Below are 19,980 nucleotides of genomic sequence, written 5' to 3'. Positions count from 1 at the left end.
AGAGGGCGGGGGTTGGGGGGGGGGGGTAGAGAGACATAGGGTGGTGGGAGGCAGAAAGGGGGGAGGGGGGCACATCAAATCAGCACTTTCCATGTCTAACAAAATGCATTTTTAATTAATCTCTCTCGCGAGAGATCTTAAACACTAATACATCCATAAAATGAGGTCCGTGTAGTTAGTTAGGCTCAAGTTGAATAATTTATGTTTCTTCACACTAAACACAGAGAGTAAATATAAACATCAAAGACGGACCGTTTAAAATGCAAAGCTTAATACATGGAATGTCTTCATATAATAAATATTGTATTTTTTCACCATTATTTGAACTTAATTAACATTCATGTAATATTTATGCACAGAGGAAGTTCTTGTCTATTTACATATAGAGTGATTAAACACAGACTTGTTTTTAGAAAACCAACCAGACATCTCACACGGCTAAGACCAACAAGCCGCCATGATTGTGTGTATGTGTTTATGTCAGAGTATGTGTGTGTGTGTGTGTGTGTGTGTGTGTGTGTGTGTGTGTGTGTGTGTGTGTGTGTGTGTGTGTGTGTGTGTGTGTGTGTGTGTGTGTGTGTGTGTGTGTGTGTGTGTGTGTGTGTGTTAAACTACTAGAATGCAATTATTGGTTGAGTACTATTAATAGTCCAGTGCTCAGGGTTGAGGTATCGCATGTAATTTGCTATTTCAACATTATTTTTTCATTAAATTTCAATAGAAATCCAGTTGAAATGATAAAAGTCTGGAATTTATTTTGAAGTCAAATCAGCAGCACAGTTCAGAATCAGAATAAGAGCTAAAATAACATTCAATACCCCGACCTTTTAAATGTGTGTGTAAGCAATTTAGGAGGTGAATCTTCCTCGAAATCCACAAAAATCAAACAGTCTACTGATGAACTGCATGATTTTGATATGTTTGGAAGTGAATGATGTGCACTGACTGATAATATGTGCGTGTGTGTGTGTGTGTGCGTGTGTGTGTGTGTGTGTGTGTGTGTGTGTGTGTGTGTGTGTGTGTGTGTGTGTGTGTGTGTGTGTGTGTGTGTGTGTGTGTGTGTGTGTGTGTTATGTGCTGTGCTGAGTAGTTGGTCCTACCTGACGACAAAGGCATGGAGTATTTGTCTGAGTGGCGTCTGCGCATGGCTCCCATGCTGGGCACGTTTGCTCCTCCCAGTACTGATGGCACCTGGGGCATGGCGGCCATGGGCGTGATCGGTGCCGTGGGCGTGGTGGGTGTCTGAGGTAAGTTGGGGGGTGATGCTGAGGGCAAATTCTTGGACATGGTGACGCTGGACACCAAGTTGAGCTGCGGTGGAAGAAGACAGAGAGCAGCGATTTGTGAAGGGCGGGAAAGACACAGATACAAGTGGGATCGAGGGGAGGAGGAAGACATTATTTTGTGGTTTTTCTGACAGAGCAGAGTGTCTGCTCTCCTCCTCTCTAACACAGCTGTGTTTCCACTAACAAGGCTCGTGGAGAGGAGCCAGCCCATCTCCACTAATTACAACCACCAAATTGTATTATAAGAATTCTAATTAGAGCACGCTGTTCGAGATTATCCAACGATCAGCCTCCATGTTATCCCAGCCCCATCTCTCTTTATCTCTCTATTTATCACACCCGCCCTCCCTTCCCTCTCCATCTAACCCACTGCAACCACTCATAATCCTTATACACTGAAGAAATGAGCCTCGGAAAACTCCCGCTGTTGATGTGATTTTCCACAATCACAACTCCAATCATGACATATAATTCCGCTTTTTTGCTAAAGGGTGAAGCTAAGTTACTGTAGGTTATTATACTGACCCTATAGCTATAGATATCACCAGCAAAAACCTCTGCAAACAAGCGAGAGTGTCTGTAGACAAAGTGCAGATCCAGGACACCGTACACAAGGTCAAACTGAAAATGGCCATTCATTTAAGACTGAAACTGGTCGTGTTGCTGTTCACCACAGCTACAACACAGGGCTGTGCAGGATTAGGATATGTTCTCTCAGTGTCAAGTCTATTTACGATTTTGTTCAAACAATTGTGCGATCGAGAAGAATTCACGGCTGGAGTGCTGGAAGCCACAACAAATACATATTTTAATAGAGTTATTACAAGTTAATATAACCCCATATTAAAGTAAACCTGTGTTTACCAGAACAATTCATGGTCCCCGTTGAATACCAAAGTCCAGCAGATCGATTTAACGCCTCATTCATGGGCAGGCTTTCAACAGACTCGGGCTGGATAATTTATGTGAGCTCATTCTCCACCAACAGCAAAATTACTGCTTTCAGAGAGCAGCCTCCTGCTCAGGACAGCCGGCCAGGCAAAGAAGTCCGTGGACTAACGCAAAATGAAGGAAGGGCTTTTGAGACTATAATCTAAATTACTTTGTGGATGGACACTTGATCACAGAACGTCAAATCAACAACACAACTGGACGTAACGGTTACTCCAGGAGAAATTACAATTACAGTTGATTTATTGCCCTTAATTGAGTGAGACTTCCAGTGCAAGAGGAAGTATAGTAAGTAGGAGTTACTGAGGTTGAAAAGACACTTAAGTTAAAGAAATCTGTACAGACAGTTGTGGCCACTCTTTGACTCTGTCTCCTCCACTCCTTCAACATTAGAGACGAGCACGTGTTTCTTACCTCTGGCTCGAATGCCAACTGTGCTCGCTAATCGTCCGGCTTTTTGCACCACTTTTGCATTCGCCACCCAAATCTCATGTGAGAGGCTCTAACCGACTGGAAAATTCCGAACTGACCTTTTAGTCTCTCCGCTAATTTAGGTGGAATGGTAATGACATCGTTACATATTCAAACCAAATTGCCTTAATTGTGAGTCTACAAGTGGAATGCGTCCGTTGCAAGAGTTTGAATTAAAACCGACTTGAAAGATGGAAGGGAATGAGGGGCCAAAGGCGCTGAGAGATGGAGGGGCGGGGCTGAGGAGGAAGGTATCAGCGGTCATTCGTGGCATGTGTTGATAAATACGAGAAAATGTCAAGTTTGAGAGACTCCGGTGGATGCAGGGGGGGGGGGTTTCAGATGATAATTATATGCCCACTTGGCTGTAATGAGCTGCTGTGCTGATGGACTGGGACAAGGGCTGGTTGCCTATACAGGCCTCAGCAGAGTGCAGAGAACGAGGAGGAGAGTTAGGGGTTAGAGAAAGATTGTCCTTCTACATATAAATCTGTTTCAATAGATCTGATAGATCGGGCAGAGCTTATACTATTATTATCTACATAAAACACATAAATAAAGCCATGTACTAGGCAGGGTTTTTAGCATTAAGTATTAGCATGAATTAAATCTGTTGTTTTTTTTGTTTCCTTTTGAAAGAAAGACACTGCTCGGACGCACACCTGGTCACTTAGAACATGAGTCCATTTTCCCCGTCAGTCACACCCTCATAAAAGTACGTAATGGAATGGGGTGCGTGAGGTCTTGACAGTGTGTGTATGTTCGTTCCCTGCATCCCGCAAACTAGATGCTGAGCTGCGAAACACTAACTGTGTTTTCGTTAAAAGCGCATGTTATAAACACTCGCGTTCTATAGGAAAGGCAGGAAAAACATCTCAAAATATGCAAACTAAATTCTAAATAAATGCCCTCACCCTGTATGTGCATATGGGCATGTATATTTATAATGTTAAAACATAATTTCCTCTCCTTTTTGCAGCCTCTTTAACCTACGAGACACAGCAACAAGCGAGGCGTGTTTGCACGGTGTGCAATCCCATTTTTGAACTGATTACAGTCAAACAGAAGGAGCGAGCACTTTGTCACCTCTCGCTCATCTGAATACACACTCAAGGTTGGCAGAAAGGGAGACCGAGAGAGAGAGAGAGAGAGAGAGAGAGAGAGAGAGAGAGAGAGAGAGAGGGAGGACTTATTATTCAGAACTTGCATCCTTTCTAACTTTGATTCCCATCCATCCCCGGCATAGCCAAAAGGTAGCATTTAATGAAGTGCGATTCAGGGAATAAATGGGGTCATATTGAAGACAGTGCACCGGTGTCTTGTGTTCATCTGGCATTGGTTGGTCATGGGCTCCACTAATGAAAAAATAGGGCTTATTTCCACCCCTGATAGGCTAACATGGACTACTCATTTTTATCAAATAGCTGGGCTGTTTCAATTTTGCATCTGTGAGTCTACCGGGCGTAAATTCATGCTGGCATTTGAAATCTCTCTTTTGTTATATCTATTCGCTTTCTGCATTGAAGATACACACACACATCTATGTTATTTCCCTGCAACAAAATCTTCATCTCACCTCCCCTTAAAAAGCGGGGAAGCCTTAAAACTGAAGACTTAACTGTTCGTTTAGGAATTCTGTCTGAATTGCCCCCACCATCAAATGCAATTAGCTGCTCTTTCATGTGTGCTTTATGTAATGCAATACTTCATTAGCATCATTCATTCATATTCAGGCATGGATTATAGGCTGCAAATTCTTTATTGGACGAGATGGAACCAAGCTGCTGGAGTTTTGAAGATTAAAAAAAAAAAAAAAACTACAGAGAGGGGAAGAGGAAGAGAGAGAGATTGAATAATAAAAAGGGAGTTTGATTCCTGATGGAATTATGGGATAATTATGCTATCTTGTGATTATCTACATTCTATGATGAGAGGTGATGAGGAAAATTATTCTATTGAAAGTAGGCACTTATTAAGGAGCAGAAACACACTAACAATGTTTTTCTCTCAAATATTTCAAAATGTCTAAAATTGGGAGGAAATAATGTTTCCATAAAATGTATCATCTTAATATCAAATACAAATATGGTTTTGGGAGAAATGCATTTCTAATCGTTCAATCTCAAAGTAAAAGGCAAGAGAAGGAAAATCTGGAGTGACATCATTTGACCCCTTTCACAATGTTGGATTTATTTTCTTTTGTAAGCAATTTCAGCTCCACTGTGGGTATTTATGTCAACATCGCCCGTCTTCAGCACTCAGCTGTAATTTTGTTGTTAAAATGACACATCTTCTCCTCTCTCATTTCAGTTTTGAGTGCCGCTACGGCCACTGAGCCAAACAGTCATCAGCAGCCAACAGGTTGTTTTGGCTATTATATCTATCACAAAGAAATGACCCTGCGTTTTAGCCAAGGACTCCACCGCTCTGCCATCTAATACACTTCCAAACTCTATTGTCCTCTCACGGCCCACAATAACTGATAAGAAGCAGATGTAACTCGGTATTACAAATCCCATTCTCCCTTTCATCTTCTGTCAGTCACTCACACTACTAAACTGTTTCATTTTCTGTGTGGCAGCCTCATTCACAGCCGAGCCTGTTTACGGTAGCTGGAGCAATATGCACTCACTGGTTTGGGAGATGACTTGGGTTCTGAGGGTCGCATGTGCAAGTGGGCCATCATCGCCTGAAGACGCTCACGTTCTTTAGAAAGCTGTTAGGAGAGACGAAGAAGAAGAGAGCAGATTAGGGTCGATTAGAGGGATGGGGAGGAATACACAAAAGAATGAGAATAAACAATATGAGACAAGATGTGGGAGGTAGAGTGAGTAGAAAGGAGGGAATGAAGGAAGGAAGGAAGGAAGGAAGGAAGGAAGGAAGGAAGGAAGGAAGGAAGGAAGGAAGGAAGGAAGGAAGGAAGGAAGGAGAAAAGACAGAAAGAAAGAAAGAAAGAAAGAAAGAAAGAAAGAAAGAAAGAAAGAAAGAAAGAAAGAAAGAAAGAAAGAAAGAAAGAAAAAAAGAAAGAAAGAAAGAAAGAAAGAAAGAAAGAAAGAAAGAAAGAAAGAAAGAAAGAAAGAAAGAAAGAAAGAAAGAAAGAAAGAAAGAAAGAAGAGCCAGCTGTTCAGCTGATAATGTGAGGAGAATATGAGAGGCTGGGGGAGACGGGGGGAGAAGGTGCAGACAGGTCAGGCTAAACAAATAGCATTTCATCTTTTTGTCAATAGCAGAATTTAGGTCAGAGAGGCTCTGACAGTAACAAGCTAGTTGGACCATAAATTAGGTGGTCCTGAGTGTCTGCTCAAAGTCCTGTGGACACTCTTAGGGGGATGGAGCGTAGCCAGCAGCTGCTGAGAGGTGAAGGGGTCTTCCAAACAGGGTGCCAGGCGGCCCCGCCTCTCCGGTCCAGTTAGTGGCCCCAGCCAGTGCCTATCATCAATCTAATTCACAAGGAGTGACAGGGACCGGACCATGTGAAAGGCTGAACCCCCCCACGCCCTTAATACACACACACACACACACACACACGGATCAAACACACAAGAGAAACAGACAAGCAAGTAGGTGTGCACATACACAGAGGTGCACAGAGCTGGGCCTCATTACTAGTGACGGCTCTCGTGGAAAAAAAAAAAATGAGGAAGAGAGGGATGGTGGGAAGAAGGAATGAAAGAAAAAAGAAGAGAGGAGAAGAGACAGGGCAGACAACACAAGTGCACCACTGTAATTGGTCACACAGTAAAGAGCGAGCTTCAACAGCTTTGTGCTGCAATGAAAAACAAAACACAAAAAATGAAATGAAATAAACAGATCCTTTTTTCCATGCCAACACAAATTGATTTACTTTGAAGATGCCACAGATGCCCAACAATGAAATACAAACTGTTTATCAGACGAGAAAATAACTGTCTGTGGGAGGAAATGCTTGGCTTCAAATAGGCCTGGTATTATGGCCGAGGGTATGTGAACGAGCACATTTGGATTTCTTCATACATAGAGTTAAGTCATCATAAGCAAAGGCATCTTTATGATAATTGAGATGATTTTATTACCAACATCTTTATTTATTAAGGAGAACTTTTCAGCTTTTACCCAATCACTAAAAGGAACTGAGGCCTGGCAGAGTGAACACTTCCAACTGGCACTGAGTTTTGAAACACACAGAAATCTATTTGTTTCTAAAGGAAGGGCTCCGCTTGTCGGCAATGCTGAGTAATAATGTCGCTCAATCAGCGCTCTCATTATCTAGCCAGCATGACTTCTTAATAAGGTCACGCTCCACCTACTGAAAATAGTTCCCTCCTTTTGAGCTTTCTTCAGGTGCAAAGTGCAGTTAATTAACACAGCAGACTGGGAGAGATGCGCTCGCTATTAATTGGAAAGAAAAAGAGGAAGAAGAAAAAAAAAAAAAAAAAAAAAAGCAGAGAAAATAAAGCATACGCTTAATTCAATTAAAACAGCCATAATGGCTTTCGTTGTAAGGCCTGAGGATTCCTTTGTTTAGTGGCTTTGTTGAATTCTGCAGGTCCTGCTTGTGTGGAAGTATTAAGCGGACCACAATATGGCCTTTCTCTCACTTACACAACTTTCAAAAAAGAAAGTTTGGAGAGGATGATTCGTGACTTAAATGTGAATAGAATTCAGTATTGTAAAATGTGACAATGGCCAAGCCAGACAATACACATGACTTTGTTCCAAAATAGAGTTTTTCTGCTCTTTATTATCTGAGAGAGAACTTACTTGTATTTCCAGCTGCTGTACGACTTGCATCTGGACTCGACACTGGGCTGTGCTCCGGTCATCGAGGGCATGTTCGTTGTTTAGGTGCCTGGTGGCGGACGGAGAGACAAGACAGATATTACACACTGACTTTAAAATCGATCAAATATGACACAGCACGAAGAAAACAGCAAGTGATATTCATTTTCACCAGCATCAAAATTGTGGGAGATGATAATTGCAGTATCAACTTCACCACTGGTTTGTTTTAATGATAATATTTCTATACTAGGACAATTATCTATAGGATCCTGTTAGGAACCATTGTTCCACTCTGAAATGAGTTAATTAGAAGTAACATGACGGTGTGTGGTGCCATGTTTAACATGACAATAGGCCTGCGCCAGTTTGGATGGCGAACTTCACTGCCACCATGAGCGCTGCTTTCTACAGAGAATAAAAGATGCTGGCCCAGCAGAACGGCTTTGTCTCCTTCGTTTACCGAAAACAATACACACAATTTAACACCGGCAACATTTGACACACAAAAGCGGTTCTTCACTTGAAGGTGCATTATCCAGCAGCAGACATATTAAATGTATCTGGTGTGTTCGCCTCATTAGAAGAAAAAAAGGCTGCCAGACAGCCATAACAGTCAATGAGGGTTTTTGTCTTGACTGGATTTCGTCTGTAGGACACAAAAGCTCCACCATTAAGATAGACCTGGTAATGCTCACGTAGGCGGTCACACACACACACACACACACACACACACACACACACACACACACACACACACACACACACACACACACACACACACACACACACACACACACACACACACACACACACACACACACACAAATATGGGGCGAAAAGGGGTTTCTAAAGTGTTGTGATGCTGGTTAATGAGCCTCTATCTAAATGATCATTGGTGACAAACTCACAAAGCAAGCTTTGAGGAGGCATGCTTATGAAATGCCAGAGCTGCCACTTTATCTCCAGTAATTATAGGTTAGCTTGCAGACCCTTCAATGATCATTTACAGCGCTGCCTCCAGTGCATTAGAGGGAGTACAAAATCTCTCTCTCACTCTCTGGCTTTCACTTTATCTAAGAACACACACACACACACACACACACACACACACACACACACACACACACACACACACACACACACACACACACACACACACACACACACACACACACACACACACACACACACACACTCGCTTACATTATCATGAACTTGCACAAACACTGATTGGCACACAAAAAGGGTACACAAACACACTGATAGGGAAAAAAAATACACACTCCCATCACATATCCCCGTATTTTCTCCCTCACTTGTTGTTTATCTGCAATGTGCAAAACAAGACAACTCATTGAGCCAGCTTCTCTCGGCCTGCCACTCAAAAGCTGGATGGAACATTTGTAATCACAACAGCTCTGTACCTTTCAATTAGCCTGCACACATTTAAAACCATTCCATCTTGTCCCTGCTTACACTTCTGTGAGCATTTCAGGTTTAATGCCCAGAAATTTTTCATTATAAATCAAGAATTAGGTGGCATTAAAAAAGAAAAGAAAAGGAAGGAGAGTTGGGGAGAGGGATGGATGAGGGATAGCAGCAGGAAAAGGGGAGGGACGAACTGGTGGATTTCTTCAGCCCTGTGCCTAATTGCTGTTTCAGAATGCGCATGCAAAAAGGGGGCCTTTCATTAATCATTTAATCACATTCCTCGCAGGATGAGGGAACTAATGTTGCAAATACCCTTTTCATTTCACTGCCCATAATGCTATCTTATGCACTTGATGTATGGCGTGTGTCATGAATTACAGCTGCTTCAAAAGCACGGAGTGGCCTGCTTGCTGTCCCTAAAGATACCTCGTTACAAAATAAAAAAATAATAAAAAAGAGAGAGTGAGAGAGAGAGAGAGAGAGAGAGAGAAATCATTATTAAGCTTCCTTCTTAAGACAAGACAAGCAGCTTGTTTCTCTTATATTTTTGTGAATGCCTGTGTTTGTGTGTGAAGGCCTGGCGACAGCCCTCCAGACAGTTACGGCTTCCACTGCTGGTCAGTTAGCGAGGCGATTACAGGAAGATAACCACATACATTTATGAAATATTCAAATGGAAGCATGTCCTACTGAGTATTAATAATGCCAGACAAAGACAGAAATGGAGCGGGGGGTGGGGGTGGGGATAAGACACAGATGGGCAGACAGAAAACAATAATGAAAGAACACCTTATTGACTGAAATGTGAAGAAACGAGTACTTTGTGTTCTTGAACTGATAACTGCCTTCCGTAGTTACACTAAAATCCCTTTACTAGTGTCTATTATTTTATTTCCTTTCAAGCCCTTCTCTTGTGTGTTTTTTTTTTTTCATTACACTTTAACGGCTTTTGTTGCCTTAATTCAAACCAAATCTAAATTATTTAAAGGTGAAAATATAAATTGATTTGAGACAAAGAGTCGGACTCATCTCTACTGTAGCATGAGCCTTTAAACTTAAGGATGGAGGGCACACGTCTCAGTGTCAGGCCTGGCTGGCTGCTGTTTATGTTTACTGTTCTTGACTCATTGTAGGGGAGCATTGATTTCTGCCTTTGAGGGAATTACCCATGTGATGAAGGCCATCGGAGTACAGGCAAGAAAGGATGAATGGAGATTGAGAGATGTAGCCGAGACAGAAAAATCAAAGCAAATAACAGCAAATAAAGAGACAAAGAGAGTGATAAACAGAGGGGGGGAGACAGCTGTTTTACAGATAAAGATGTCTTCTTCTTTTTTTTTAAAGAAATTGGGTCCAGCGGTTTCTCTTACCTCTTAAAGAGAAGGGAACAAAACATCTCAAAGGTGTTTCCCCATAGCTGGGCACATGAATATGTATAGGCCATCAACATCCACTAAGGGCCCAATAATAAATGTACTCAAGCCAGCATATGGATGATACACTTCTGCTAATTGTCTGTGTGTATTATCACGGGCCACACAGGCCCAGCAGAGAAAGTTTGGCCCCTTAACTGTCTGTGCGTGACACACAAACACGCACAACAACACCAGTTCGGTCAAGCTGAAACTGCACATACACACACAGCATACAAACAGAGCACAGCCATGTGTATCTAGCATGCATAAACAAGTCCACAAGCATGCATATTTCTCTCACACACACACACACACACACACACACACACACACACACACACACACACACACACACACACACACACACACACACACACACACACACACACACACACACACACACACACACACACACACACACACACACACACACACACACACTTTCCCCTTGGTGGTGGTGCGGAAGTAATGCCCTCCGTTTTAAAGGTCTTGTCACAGTGCAGCAGACATGTGGAAGGGTAGAAGAGAGCATAGCTATCCAGGGGCCGGCGGCCTGCCTGCCTGCCTGCCTGCCTGCCTGCTTGCCTGCCTCCACAGTGTGCGAATGTGTACATTATATAGAGACAAAGACACTTGCCTGCTGCCTTGTGGGTTTAATTAGCAATGGGTTACAGACACCAACGTTCAGGTTAGCGGCTGAGCTTGCCATTTTAACATGGAGCCTGCCTTCCTGCCAGTAATAAGGGGAGCCGAGTGGTGACAGAAAGTGGAAGAGTTAAGTGTGTGTGTGTGTGTGTGTGTGTGTGTGTGTGTGTGTGTGTGTGTGTGTGTGTGTGTGTGTGTGTGTGTGTGTGTGTGTGTGTGTGTGTGTGTGTGTGTGTGTGTGTGTGTGTGTGAGGAAGTATCTGTTTATGTGTGAAGAGAGTGTATTTCATTGAGGTGGGAGGACATTGATTTAAAAGGGGAACACAAGGTGAGAAGTCAAAACGAGGGGGAACAATGTATACCAGGGAGAAGAAACAGGAGGCTGGTTATGTTCTACACAAAAATTGCATTAAGGAAGAGGTAGGCATTTTTTCACAAATATTTTCAAGCATTAATTGCATTTTCTATCTCCTATGTTTAACAAAAAAGGCTCCAACAAAAATAGCTCTAGCACATAACCTAAAAGCATTATTGTTCCTGCCCTCCCTCTTTTTCGTGTAACTAACACAAATACACCCACAAACCGCAACACCCACCGCTCAAGAAACATTCCCAGTGAAATGATTTCATTTTGAACTTCACAGAGCTAATTCAGGGTGCCAGCCACCTCGCGGCTACCTTTTCCAGGTGAGAACACTTAAAAGCACACTGAGGAGCTATTAAATGCTGATCTTGACAAGTTTCTTCATGCAACAAAACAATAGATGACTAAACGTGTCACCGCCGCTGAGCTGAGCTGAGCTCCTACAGCGAGCTACGAGACGCCGGCTTGACTTGGGTCCCCCTCCCTCTCGCACGTAACCCACACCCCGACTACCAACATCTAAACTGTCATCTAAATCTGACACGCGCTTTATGTAACCCCGTTTAAACTGCACCCGTGTGTGTGTGCATGTGTGCATCGGTGTGTGTTGTAGCCGACTGGCATCTCCGGAAACATAAAAGGACTCCCTCTGACACCTACAATCACTGCTCCAAGGCACGCCACCGAGCAGTCATCTTTGTTCTGATGACGAGCCTGCCGTCTTTGTCGGTGTCTGTTTTCATGTGCTGGCTCGGTTACAGTATACAGCCAGCCTCTGACTTGTGTGTGTGTGTGTGTGTGTGTGTGTGTGTGTGTGTGTGTGTGTGTGTGTGTGTGTGTGTGTGTGTGTGTGTGTGTGTGTGTGTGTGTGTGTGTGTGTGTGTGTGTGTGTGTGTGTGTGGCGGGGAGGATGCTGTACCAAGACACGGTTCTGTTTTGTAGCAGCCGATGTTCTGGCAAGTGTTTCTACAAAACCGTCTGCCAACCTGTGCTCTCGCTTTCAAGTTTGAAATCTACCTGTTTTCTCTCCACCTGCCTTTCAGTTTGTCTTTACAACCGTGCATCCTTTTGCATTGGCTTACCAGCTTACCCTGCTTCACACACACACACACACACACACACACACACACACACACACACACACACACACACACACACACACACACACACACACACACACACACACACACACACACACTCACACCTCTGCCCCTCACCCAAATAAGCAGCTAAGCTACCTGGCCACAGTATCTGCAGAGCACACAGACTCGCGTGTGTTTGCGTGTGAGTACAGTGCAAAGGAACAGTCTTCTTTTAAGTAAGTGTACTACTGAGGTGATAGGACAAGATATCAGAAAACCTGCTAATCCGATACAGGGTTGCCTTATCACGCACACATCTGCTCCCAAGCTGCAAGGCAAACTGTTCTACCTAAACTCGTGCACATGTAGTTCGGGTTGGACGACGGTATGTGCACAGGAAACTGGCTTTTTATAAGAGAGACTTCCAGAATTATACTCCATGATGTCTACGGATGTGCCGAGCCTGCTCTCTAACACTAAAATTAACATTGACATGTATGTAGCACATTTTCCACAGGGGATAAGCAAACACACTTGTCAGGCTGGAATTGTAATATTCACCTCTCATTCATTTTAATCCATTGCTGTCAATTAGGGTTCCTTTCAGCGTATTATAAACCTTGACAGCGTGTGAAAATGGAGCCTAATGTACTGGCAGGGTGAGTCTTTGAAAGACTGGTAAACACCGTGTTTGTTGGAGCCGTTTCATTTCACAGCTACACCTTTTTAGCTTTAATTCACAAGCTGCTCTAGAATTACAAAAAGCCTGACCTAAATCCTGCAGCGGCTCCCGATGGGTGGACTAGTTTCTTGTATCTGTACATTTTTTTTTTTTTTATTGCTTTCTGCAACTTATTACAGTCACTACTGTAGAGAAATGCATAATTTTGAAAATAAGCCGGAACAATGTCCTGATTTCAAGAGTTTATGTGAATTCACACGGACATTTACAGCCCATGAAAAACAGTCGCCAGATCGTTATTTCACAGTTAATTACAAATCTAATTAGAATATTCAAATTAAAGCTTTCCCTCTCTTTTCTTCTCTGTGTGAGAGCAGGGAGCCAGGAAAGAGAGAGAGAGAGAGAGAGAGAGAGAGAGAGAGAGAGAGAGAGAGAGAGACAGAGAGCGAGAGAGACTCTCAGTGAGTGGCAATGTGATAACCTGTAATCGGCAGTGCTGCAAACACCTTCTTCCTTTGATGTCCCCCCACTAACATCCTGGCAACAAAGCCGGCCAATTACAAATGAGCTAATTAACTAAATTGTTGATGGAGCATGAAGAGTTCATTCGCTCTGGCGCCTGCACCATGACAACAGTGAATGGGGGCCTTTGTTGTAAAGGTAAGTGTGCGGCCGTGCGAGTTGCCATTAGCTTTTGATGCTTTTTCACAAACCTATCAGGGACCTCCACGGCAGGGAAGAAATTTGTTATGGATCAGAGTTGGTTTGAATCCTGCATTGCTGGAGCAGAACTCTGTCAACTGGCTGTCTGGAGGGTCAAAATGTGGTCTTTGAAAAGGCAGTGATGTTTTCTTTGTCCGGCCCATGTATACACAGCGAGGGGAGGTGCTGTACTGACAGGTGATAACTTATGTGTGTTTCAAAATATAGCAGTCCACAACAGGGAAGAGGTGAGCCGATAGCAGGGGGCATGTTCTTACTTCAAAAACTGTCCAAAGTCCTCACAGATGTTCTCACAGCCGGGCCACTTGCACACACCATGACCATACAGGGGGTGGGTCCCTCCACTTTCTTCATGTAGTGAACTGGAGGCAGACAGAAAAAAAAGACACAGAGAAAAATAAAAAAAAGAGTAAACAAGGAGGCCTGGAGAAAGAGAGAGGGGTCATCATGTTCAGTTGTGGGACATTCAGTTGTTAAATAACCAAGGCTAGAGAGAGAGAGAGAGAGAGAGAGAGAGAGAGAGAGAGAGAGAGAGAGAGAGAGAGAGAGAGAGAGAGAGAGAGAGAGAGAGAGAGAGAGAGAGAGAGAGAGAGAGAGAGAGAGAGAGAGAGAGAGAGAGAGAGAGAGAGAGAGAGAGAGAGAGAGAGAGAGAGAGAGAGAGAGAGAGAGAGAGAGAGAGAGAGAGAGAGAGAGAGAGAGAGAGAGAGAGAGAGAGAGAGAGAGAGAGAGAGAGAGAGAGAGAGAGAGAGAGAGAGAAAGAGAGAGAGAGAGAGAGAGAGAGAGAGAGAGAGAGAGAGAGAGAGAGAGAGAGAGAGAGAGAGAGAGAGAGAGAGAGAGAGAGAGAGAGAGAGAGAGAGAGAGAGAGAGAGAGAGAGAGAGAGAGAGAGAGAGAGAGAGAGAGAGAGAGAGAGAGAGAGAGAGAGAGAGAGAGAGAGAGAGAGAGAGAGAGAGAGAGAGAGAGAGAGAGAGAGAGAGAGAGAGAGAGAGAGAGAGAGAGAGAGAAAGACTATACAGACACAGATAAGGAAATATATCAACAGAAATTTGGATGTCGGTTACAATCACTGATCTCCATTCAATCTAAATAATCACTCCATGCTGCTAACTACGTTAATGTGAGAACTATAAGTTCCGCTAACAGCCCTACTGGAAATCCAGAGTGAGCTGTCGCTTTGTCTCCAGCGCAGCCACCATCCCATCCAGTAAAGCTATTATGGGGAAGGGGGAGGGGTTAAGGAGGGGGGGGGGGGAGCTTCAAGTAAACATTAAAAATCCAGACAGCCATATAATTTTCATCAGGAGATTAATACTGTGTGTAACTTATGTTCTTTGAGGACGAGGGGAGCAGGGGTGTTCTGGCGTTTTTCAAATGGCACCCAAATAAGTTACGACCCTGCCTAGACAGCACATCCTATTAAAGATGACAGTTTAACCTTTAGGCTTTGCACTGGTGTGTGCGTCTGTCTGCGTGTGTGAAAATGCGAACGGTGTTGTGTACAGCCGGTGTCTTGGTGTGTGTTTGTCTGCTTATAGGTTAGGCCTGTGCATGCATGTGTGTGGTCGATGACTGCATGCATGCTTGCCTGTGTGTGTGTCTCCCATGAATATATGTGTGTGTGTGTGTGTGTGTGTGTGTGTGTGTGTGTGTGCTGGTGTATGTGTGTGAGCTCTGGTAGAGCTCATGCTGTGTTTTACAGAAGGGCTTCCCCCACATCGATCCATGGCATGTTAGTAAGCAGTGCTCCTGACAATACTCCTTGTTCGATCATTATGAGACACCACACACCCCTCGGGACACAGTCAGATAAAAAAAGTATTTTTCCTGTCTTCCTTCTCCTCTCATTCACTCCCTTCCTCTGTGTTTCCCTCTGTCTTCCTTCTAAAGATATCTTTTTCAAGCCTCCTTTTAGTGGTACTGGAGAGATAGCATCTACTTTAAACCAATTACACAGCACTTCCACCTCCAGTGTGAGTTTCTACCAAGCACACACACACACACACACACACACACACACACACACACACACACACACACACACACACACACACACACACACACACACACACACACACACACACACACACACACACACACACACACACACACACACACACACACAGCTACCCTAAGTCCTTATTATAATATCGCCCAAGAAAAGCCTTTGAATAATGCATGGGCCAGATAGGCAGATATGTGAACAGTCAGTGTTTCGGTGCTGGGTGCATTTATAAAAGACGCCATCACAAGGATAAACATCTTGGAAACGCCACTCAAGGCATCACATATTCTGTTTACATGACAAGCAAGCAAGGAAGGTAATTTTCAAAAGAGAGGAAAAAAAAGAGAGCGAGAAAGCACTAAATACTTAATGTACAAGGGGGTTACCTTGTCTTGCCTGCCAGAGAGGCTTGTTGTATGTGCGCCTGCCTGCGTGGCTTCCTCTCCTTGCTTTTGATATGTGTGTGCAAGCTAAGTGTGTTCAATGGCATCCACCATCCCCTGGGAGAACGAGGCTCTTTACTTTTAAAAAAAAAAATATTACCAAGACACTAATAAACTATTGAATAAATAAACACAACATCCTGTTTTCCCCTTAAGTAACAAAGCTGCGGATTGTTACTGAGTTTTGATGTGTTGGTACGCAACAACAACGAGCTTGTGTGACGGGTTGCAATTGTGCTGCTGGAAACTTTTCATCTTCTCCGCCCTTTTCCTCGCTGCCGTATCAAAAAGGAGAGTGGGTGACTTTTCAATTAATATGATTATGATTTTTTTGTTTACCTCTCTCGCTCCCTTTCCCGTTCCCTCTCTCTTCTGTGGTTGAGGGCGGGGGACTGTCCGTTAGCGATGGAATGGTGCGAGATGGGCGGCGATGCTTTGGCGGGATTGGAGGAGGAGGTAGTTGAAGAAGAGTTGTTGGTGGAGAGGTCTAAACCACCACCCACGCCACCGCCGCCCCCCACGCCCGTGCCGGTGCCGGTGCCGCCGCTGCTGTGTTTGATGCCGTTGTCTTCCATGACGTGGCCGCCGCCTCCGGTCACGTCCTTCCACAGCTGCTGGAGCTCGGCGGGGCTCAGGCCAGCTAAGGACATCGAGAGAGGGAGACAGAGAGGGGAGTGGGTAGCTAAGTAGGGCGATTTTGCTGTCTATCCAATTGATAAGGTTGCTTAGTTAAACGCAAACACTTTGTGTCCGCGATGAGACAAAAGTTTCAACTCTCCAAACTTTACTCAACAGACAGAAAACTTCCATACAGCTGCATGACAAAAGGCCTCGGCGAGGGACGACGTCAATTTGAACTCAAACTTTCCTCATCAGAACACTTGTGCTGCTCTCAGTCACTAGCACTTGTGTTTTCAATGAGGAGAAACTCGAAACACTGATGAGAGTGAACATGTGCATGTTCCACCTGAGATAAACAAGCTTTGTCCACTGCTTGTTTCTAACTATTCAGGCAAAATGCACTCCTTTGATTTACTTCTCACATCTTCCTCCCTGTTGTTTTCCATCTACGCCATTTTGCTGGTAAACAACAAACATAGGTGTTTACTTTGCTCGGGAGGAGAAAATGGAGCCTATTCACCCCTCTATCTCTGTGTCCTTTTATTCTTCTCTTTTGCCTCTCCCTGGTTCTTAGTGGAGGCAGTAAACAACAACAACAACAACAACTGCTGAAAGAGGGAGGAGGGGGGGAGCGGGGGAATAGAAACAAGAGATAGAAAAACAACAAACACTGGCATAGCAGAGCTGAGAGAGAAACAGAGGTAGACAAAGAAAGCCATAATCAGACAAGAAGAGAGAGAAAAAGGAAGAATAGAGGACTAAACAAAACAATCATGTGGAGAGTTAGGGACAAAGTGGACGGTAGAAGAGCATACCAATGAGGGGAAGGGAGACAGACAGACATACTTAGAGATAACGCAACAGGGACACAGGTGCATACAAATTAGAAAAAAAAATGAAGACAGGCAGGGTAGAGAGACATGAAGAGGGGGAGGACAGACAGGCTTGGAGACACGAGATGGAAATCGGTCAACGAAAGACAACCAGACAAACACTTCACACTTGCAGACAAAACACAGGAAGTATGTGGCTACTACTGCTGCAAGTCACGTGCTCGAGATCAACGCATCCACCACATGCCTGCTCCCTTCTTCCTTCCTCCCACCCTCCTCTTACCTTGTGGGGGCAGGGTCTGTCCGGGCAGGGCAGCTTGGCCTGGAGCGGGCCCTGGCAGAGAGAGCAGGCCCTGGCGCTGCATGTTGAGCAGGTGCTGCTGCTGCTGGAGCTGCTGCATCTGCAGGAGCTGCTGCTGGAAGACGAGCTGCTGGGCGGCCAGCTGCTGCTGCTGCTGCTGTTGCTATAGAGAGGAGGAGGCGGAAGAGAGGAGCAAGAGAGGAGAGAGGAGAGGGGAAATTATAGACGAATTAACGACTGAGGGAGCGGGAGAGAAGCCGTGTTTTTGCTGTGTGTGTGTGTGTGTGTAGAGTCTGTACTCACTCGCCTCCGCCGTGACCTTAGCTATACCTCTCTGCCTCTTCCTCGTCTGTCTCTCTGCAAACTCTCCCTCTCTTGTCTGCGCTCTCTTACTGTTTCCTCCTCTTTTTTTGGGCTGTACCACACTGCTGTTGCCTTCTCCTCTCTTTGTGTGTGTGTGTGTGTGTGTGTGTGTGTGTGTGTGTGTGTGTGTGTGTGTGTGTGTGTGTGTGTGTGTGTGTGTGTGTGTGTGTGTGTGTGTGTGTGTGTGTGTGTGTGTGTGTGTGTGTGAACACACACACACACACACACACACACACACACACACACACACACACAGTGACGCTGATACACCAGGTCTCAAGCCTGTCAGTGTATGTGGCTTGTGATTGTGTATGATACTAAGCCTCTGGTTTTACCCCCCCCCCCCCTCCAGCCACCCTCCCACCCCCCACCTCCTCCTTCCAAACCCTGATAGTTAATTGTCTCGCCTGCACTGATGGTCTGTTACAGCTTATGTGACCAGAGGGAGCTGGCAGAATGAGAGATTTACAGCTCCACGTGCATGTGAACGCATAGACACAAACAAAAACACACACACACACACACACACACACACACACACACACACACACACACACACACACACACACACACACACACACACACACACACACACACACACACGCACTGCACCCCCACCCCTCTCTTCCACTCCCTCTCAGCTCTCCTCGCTGCCTCACAGAGTTGTTTATTGCTGGGCCAGACAGGCAATTGCATAAGCACTGTGCAAAAAAAACAACAAACAACAAAAACAACAACAAACTGGAAAATATCAAACTCAGTCACCGTGGCAAACAACGAGCCAGAGAGGCAGTGAGAGAAACGAGCTTTGAGCTCTGAGCTGTGAAACGGGGCTGCATCGCAAACACCTATATTGAATTATGAAAACTCAGGTAATAACTGGCTGTAAGTGCAGCCTATTAGATTTAATGGAATATATTCTTTCTCTGTAGTCTGCCATGTAAAAAGGGACAATACACGCACAGGATGTAATGTTTTAAGTGTGATGTTGATGTCTTCCTCTTTTTCTTCTCCACGCACATGTGGATGTGTACACAGCATGTCATGCTCATGTGTTTCTGCGGAGCACCTGGAAGAGTATGGAGGTGGAGGGACTCAGGAGGTGGGGAGGAGGAAGAGGAAGAAGAAGAAGAAGAAGAAAACGAAGGGTGTGTGTGTGTGTGTGTGTGTGTGTGTGTGTGTGTGTGTGTGTGTGTGTGTGTGTGTGTGTGTGTGTGTGTGTGTGTGTGTGTGTAGGGGGGGGGGGGTTGGTTGGGGGGAACTTGTGATGCGCTCACTGGAAAACAGGCTGCATAATGGAGTGGTTGAGGAAAGGCGGTTTTGCCCCCCACAACCCTCCACCCCGCCTCAGGAGAAATAAGGGAGCAATTTCTATTCCATATTTGATGGCGAGACCCCTGAAAAACTCGATTCACAAATCCAAACAGAAACAAAGCCGCCGGGAGGTCAGTTGCGACTTCCTGTCGGGGCAGCATAATGGGCTGCTTGACGAGACACTGAGGTACGAACACAGAAAGCGAGAGGGGGGGAAAAAAACAGAAAGACAGGATGTGTGTGTTTATGTGGCACCTTTTCTTTTTTTTTTTTTCCCCTTATCAATTTAGCTGC

General features: G+C 44.7%; 1 protein-coding gene across 7 annotated transcripts in view; it reads right to left on the bottom strand.

Annotated features, from left to right (window-relative positions):
- Positions 1 to 19,980, bottom strand: part of foxp2 (forkhead box P2) — a 96,742-nt gene that overhangs the window by 12,835 nt on the left and 63,927 nt on the right. For all 7 annotated transcript variants that reach the window (XM_069709238.1, XM_069709243.1, XM_069709242.1 and 4 more), the window contains 6 exons: positions 17,992 to 18,172; positions 16,594 to 16,894; positions 14,069 to 14,173; positions 7,449 to 7,536; positions 5,341 to 5,424; positions 1,101 to 1,311 (listed from right to left, as the gene is read on the bottom strand). In XM_069709238.1, coding sequence (XP_069565339.1) covers positions 1,101 to 1,311; positions 5,341 to 5,424; positions 7,449 to 7,536; positions 14,069 to 14,173; positions 16,594 to 16,894; positions 17,992 to 18,172 — 970 coding nt within the window. The remainder of the gene's footprint in view (positions 1 to 1,100; positions 1,312 to 5,340; positions 5,425 to 7,448; positions 7,537 to 14,068; positions 14,174 to 16,593; positions 16,895 to 17,991; positions 18,173 to 19,980) is intronic.

Source organism: Brachyistius frenatus, unplaced genomic scaffold, assembly GCF_029030835.1.
Source record: "Brachyistius frenatus isolate BFR_SWC_R1_liver_20210118 unplaced genomic scaffold, ASM2903083v1 Contig_81, whole genome shotgun sequence".
Classification (NCBI taxonomy): Eukaryota; Metazoa; Chordata; class Actinopteri; family Embiotocidae; genus Brachyistius; species Brachyistius frenatus.
This window is presented reverse-complemented; position numbering and strand designations above follow the sequence as displayed.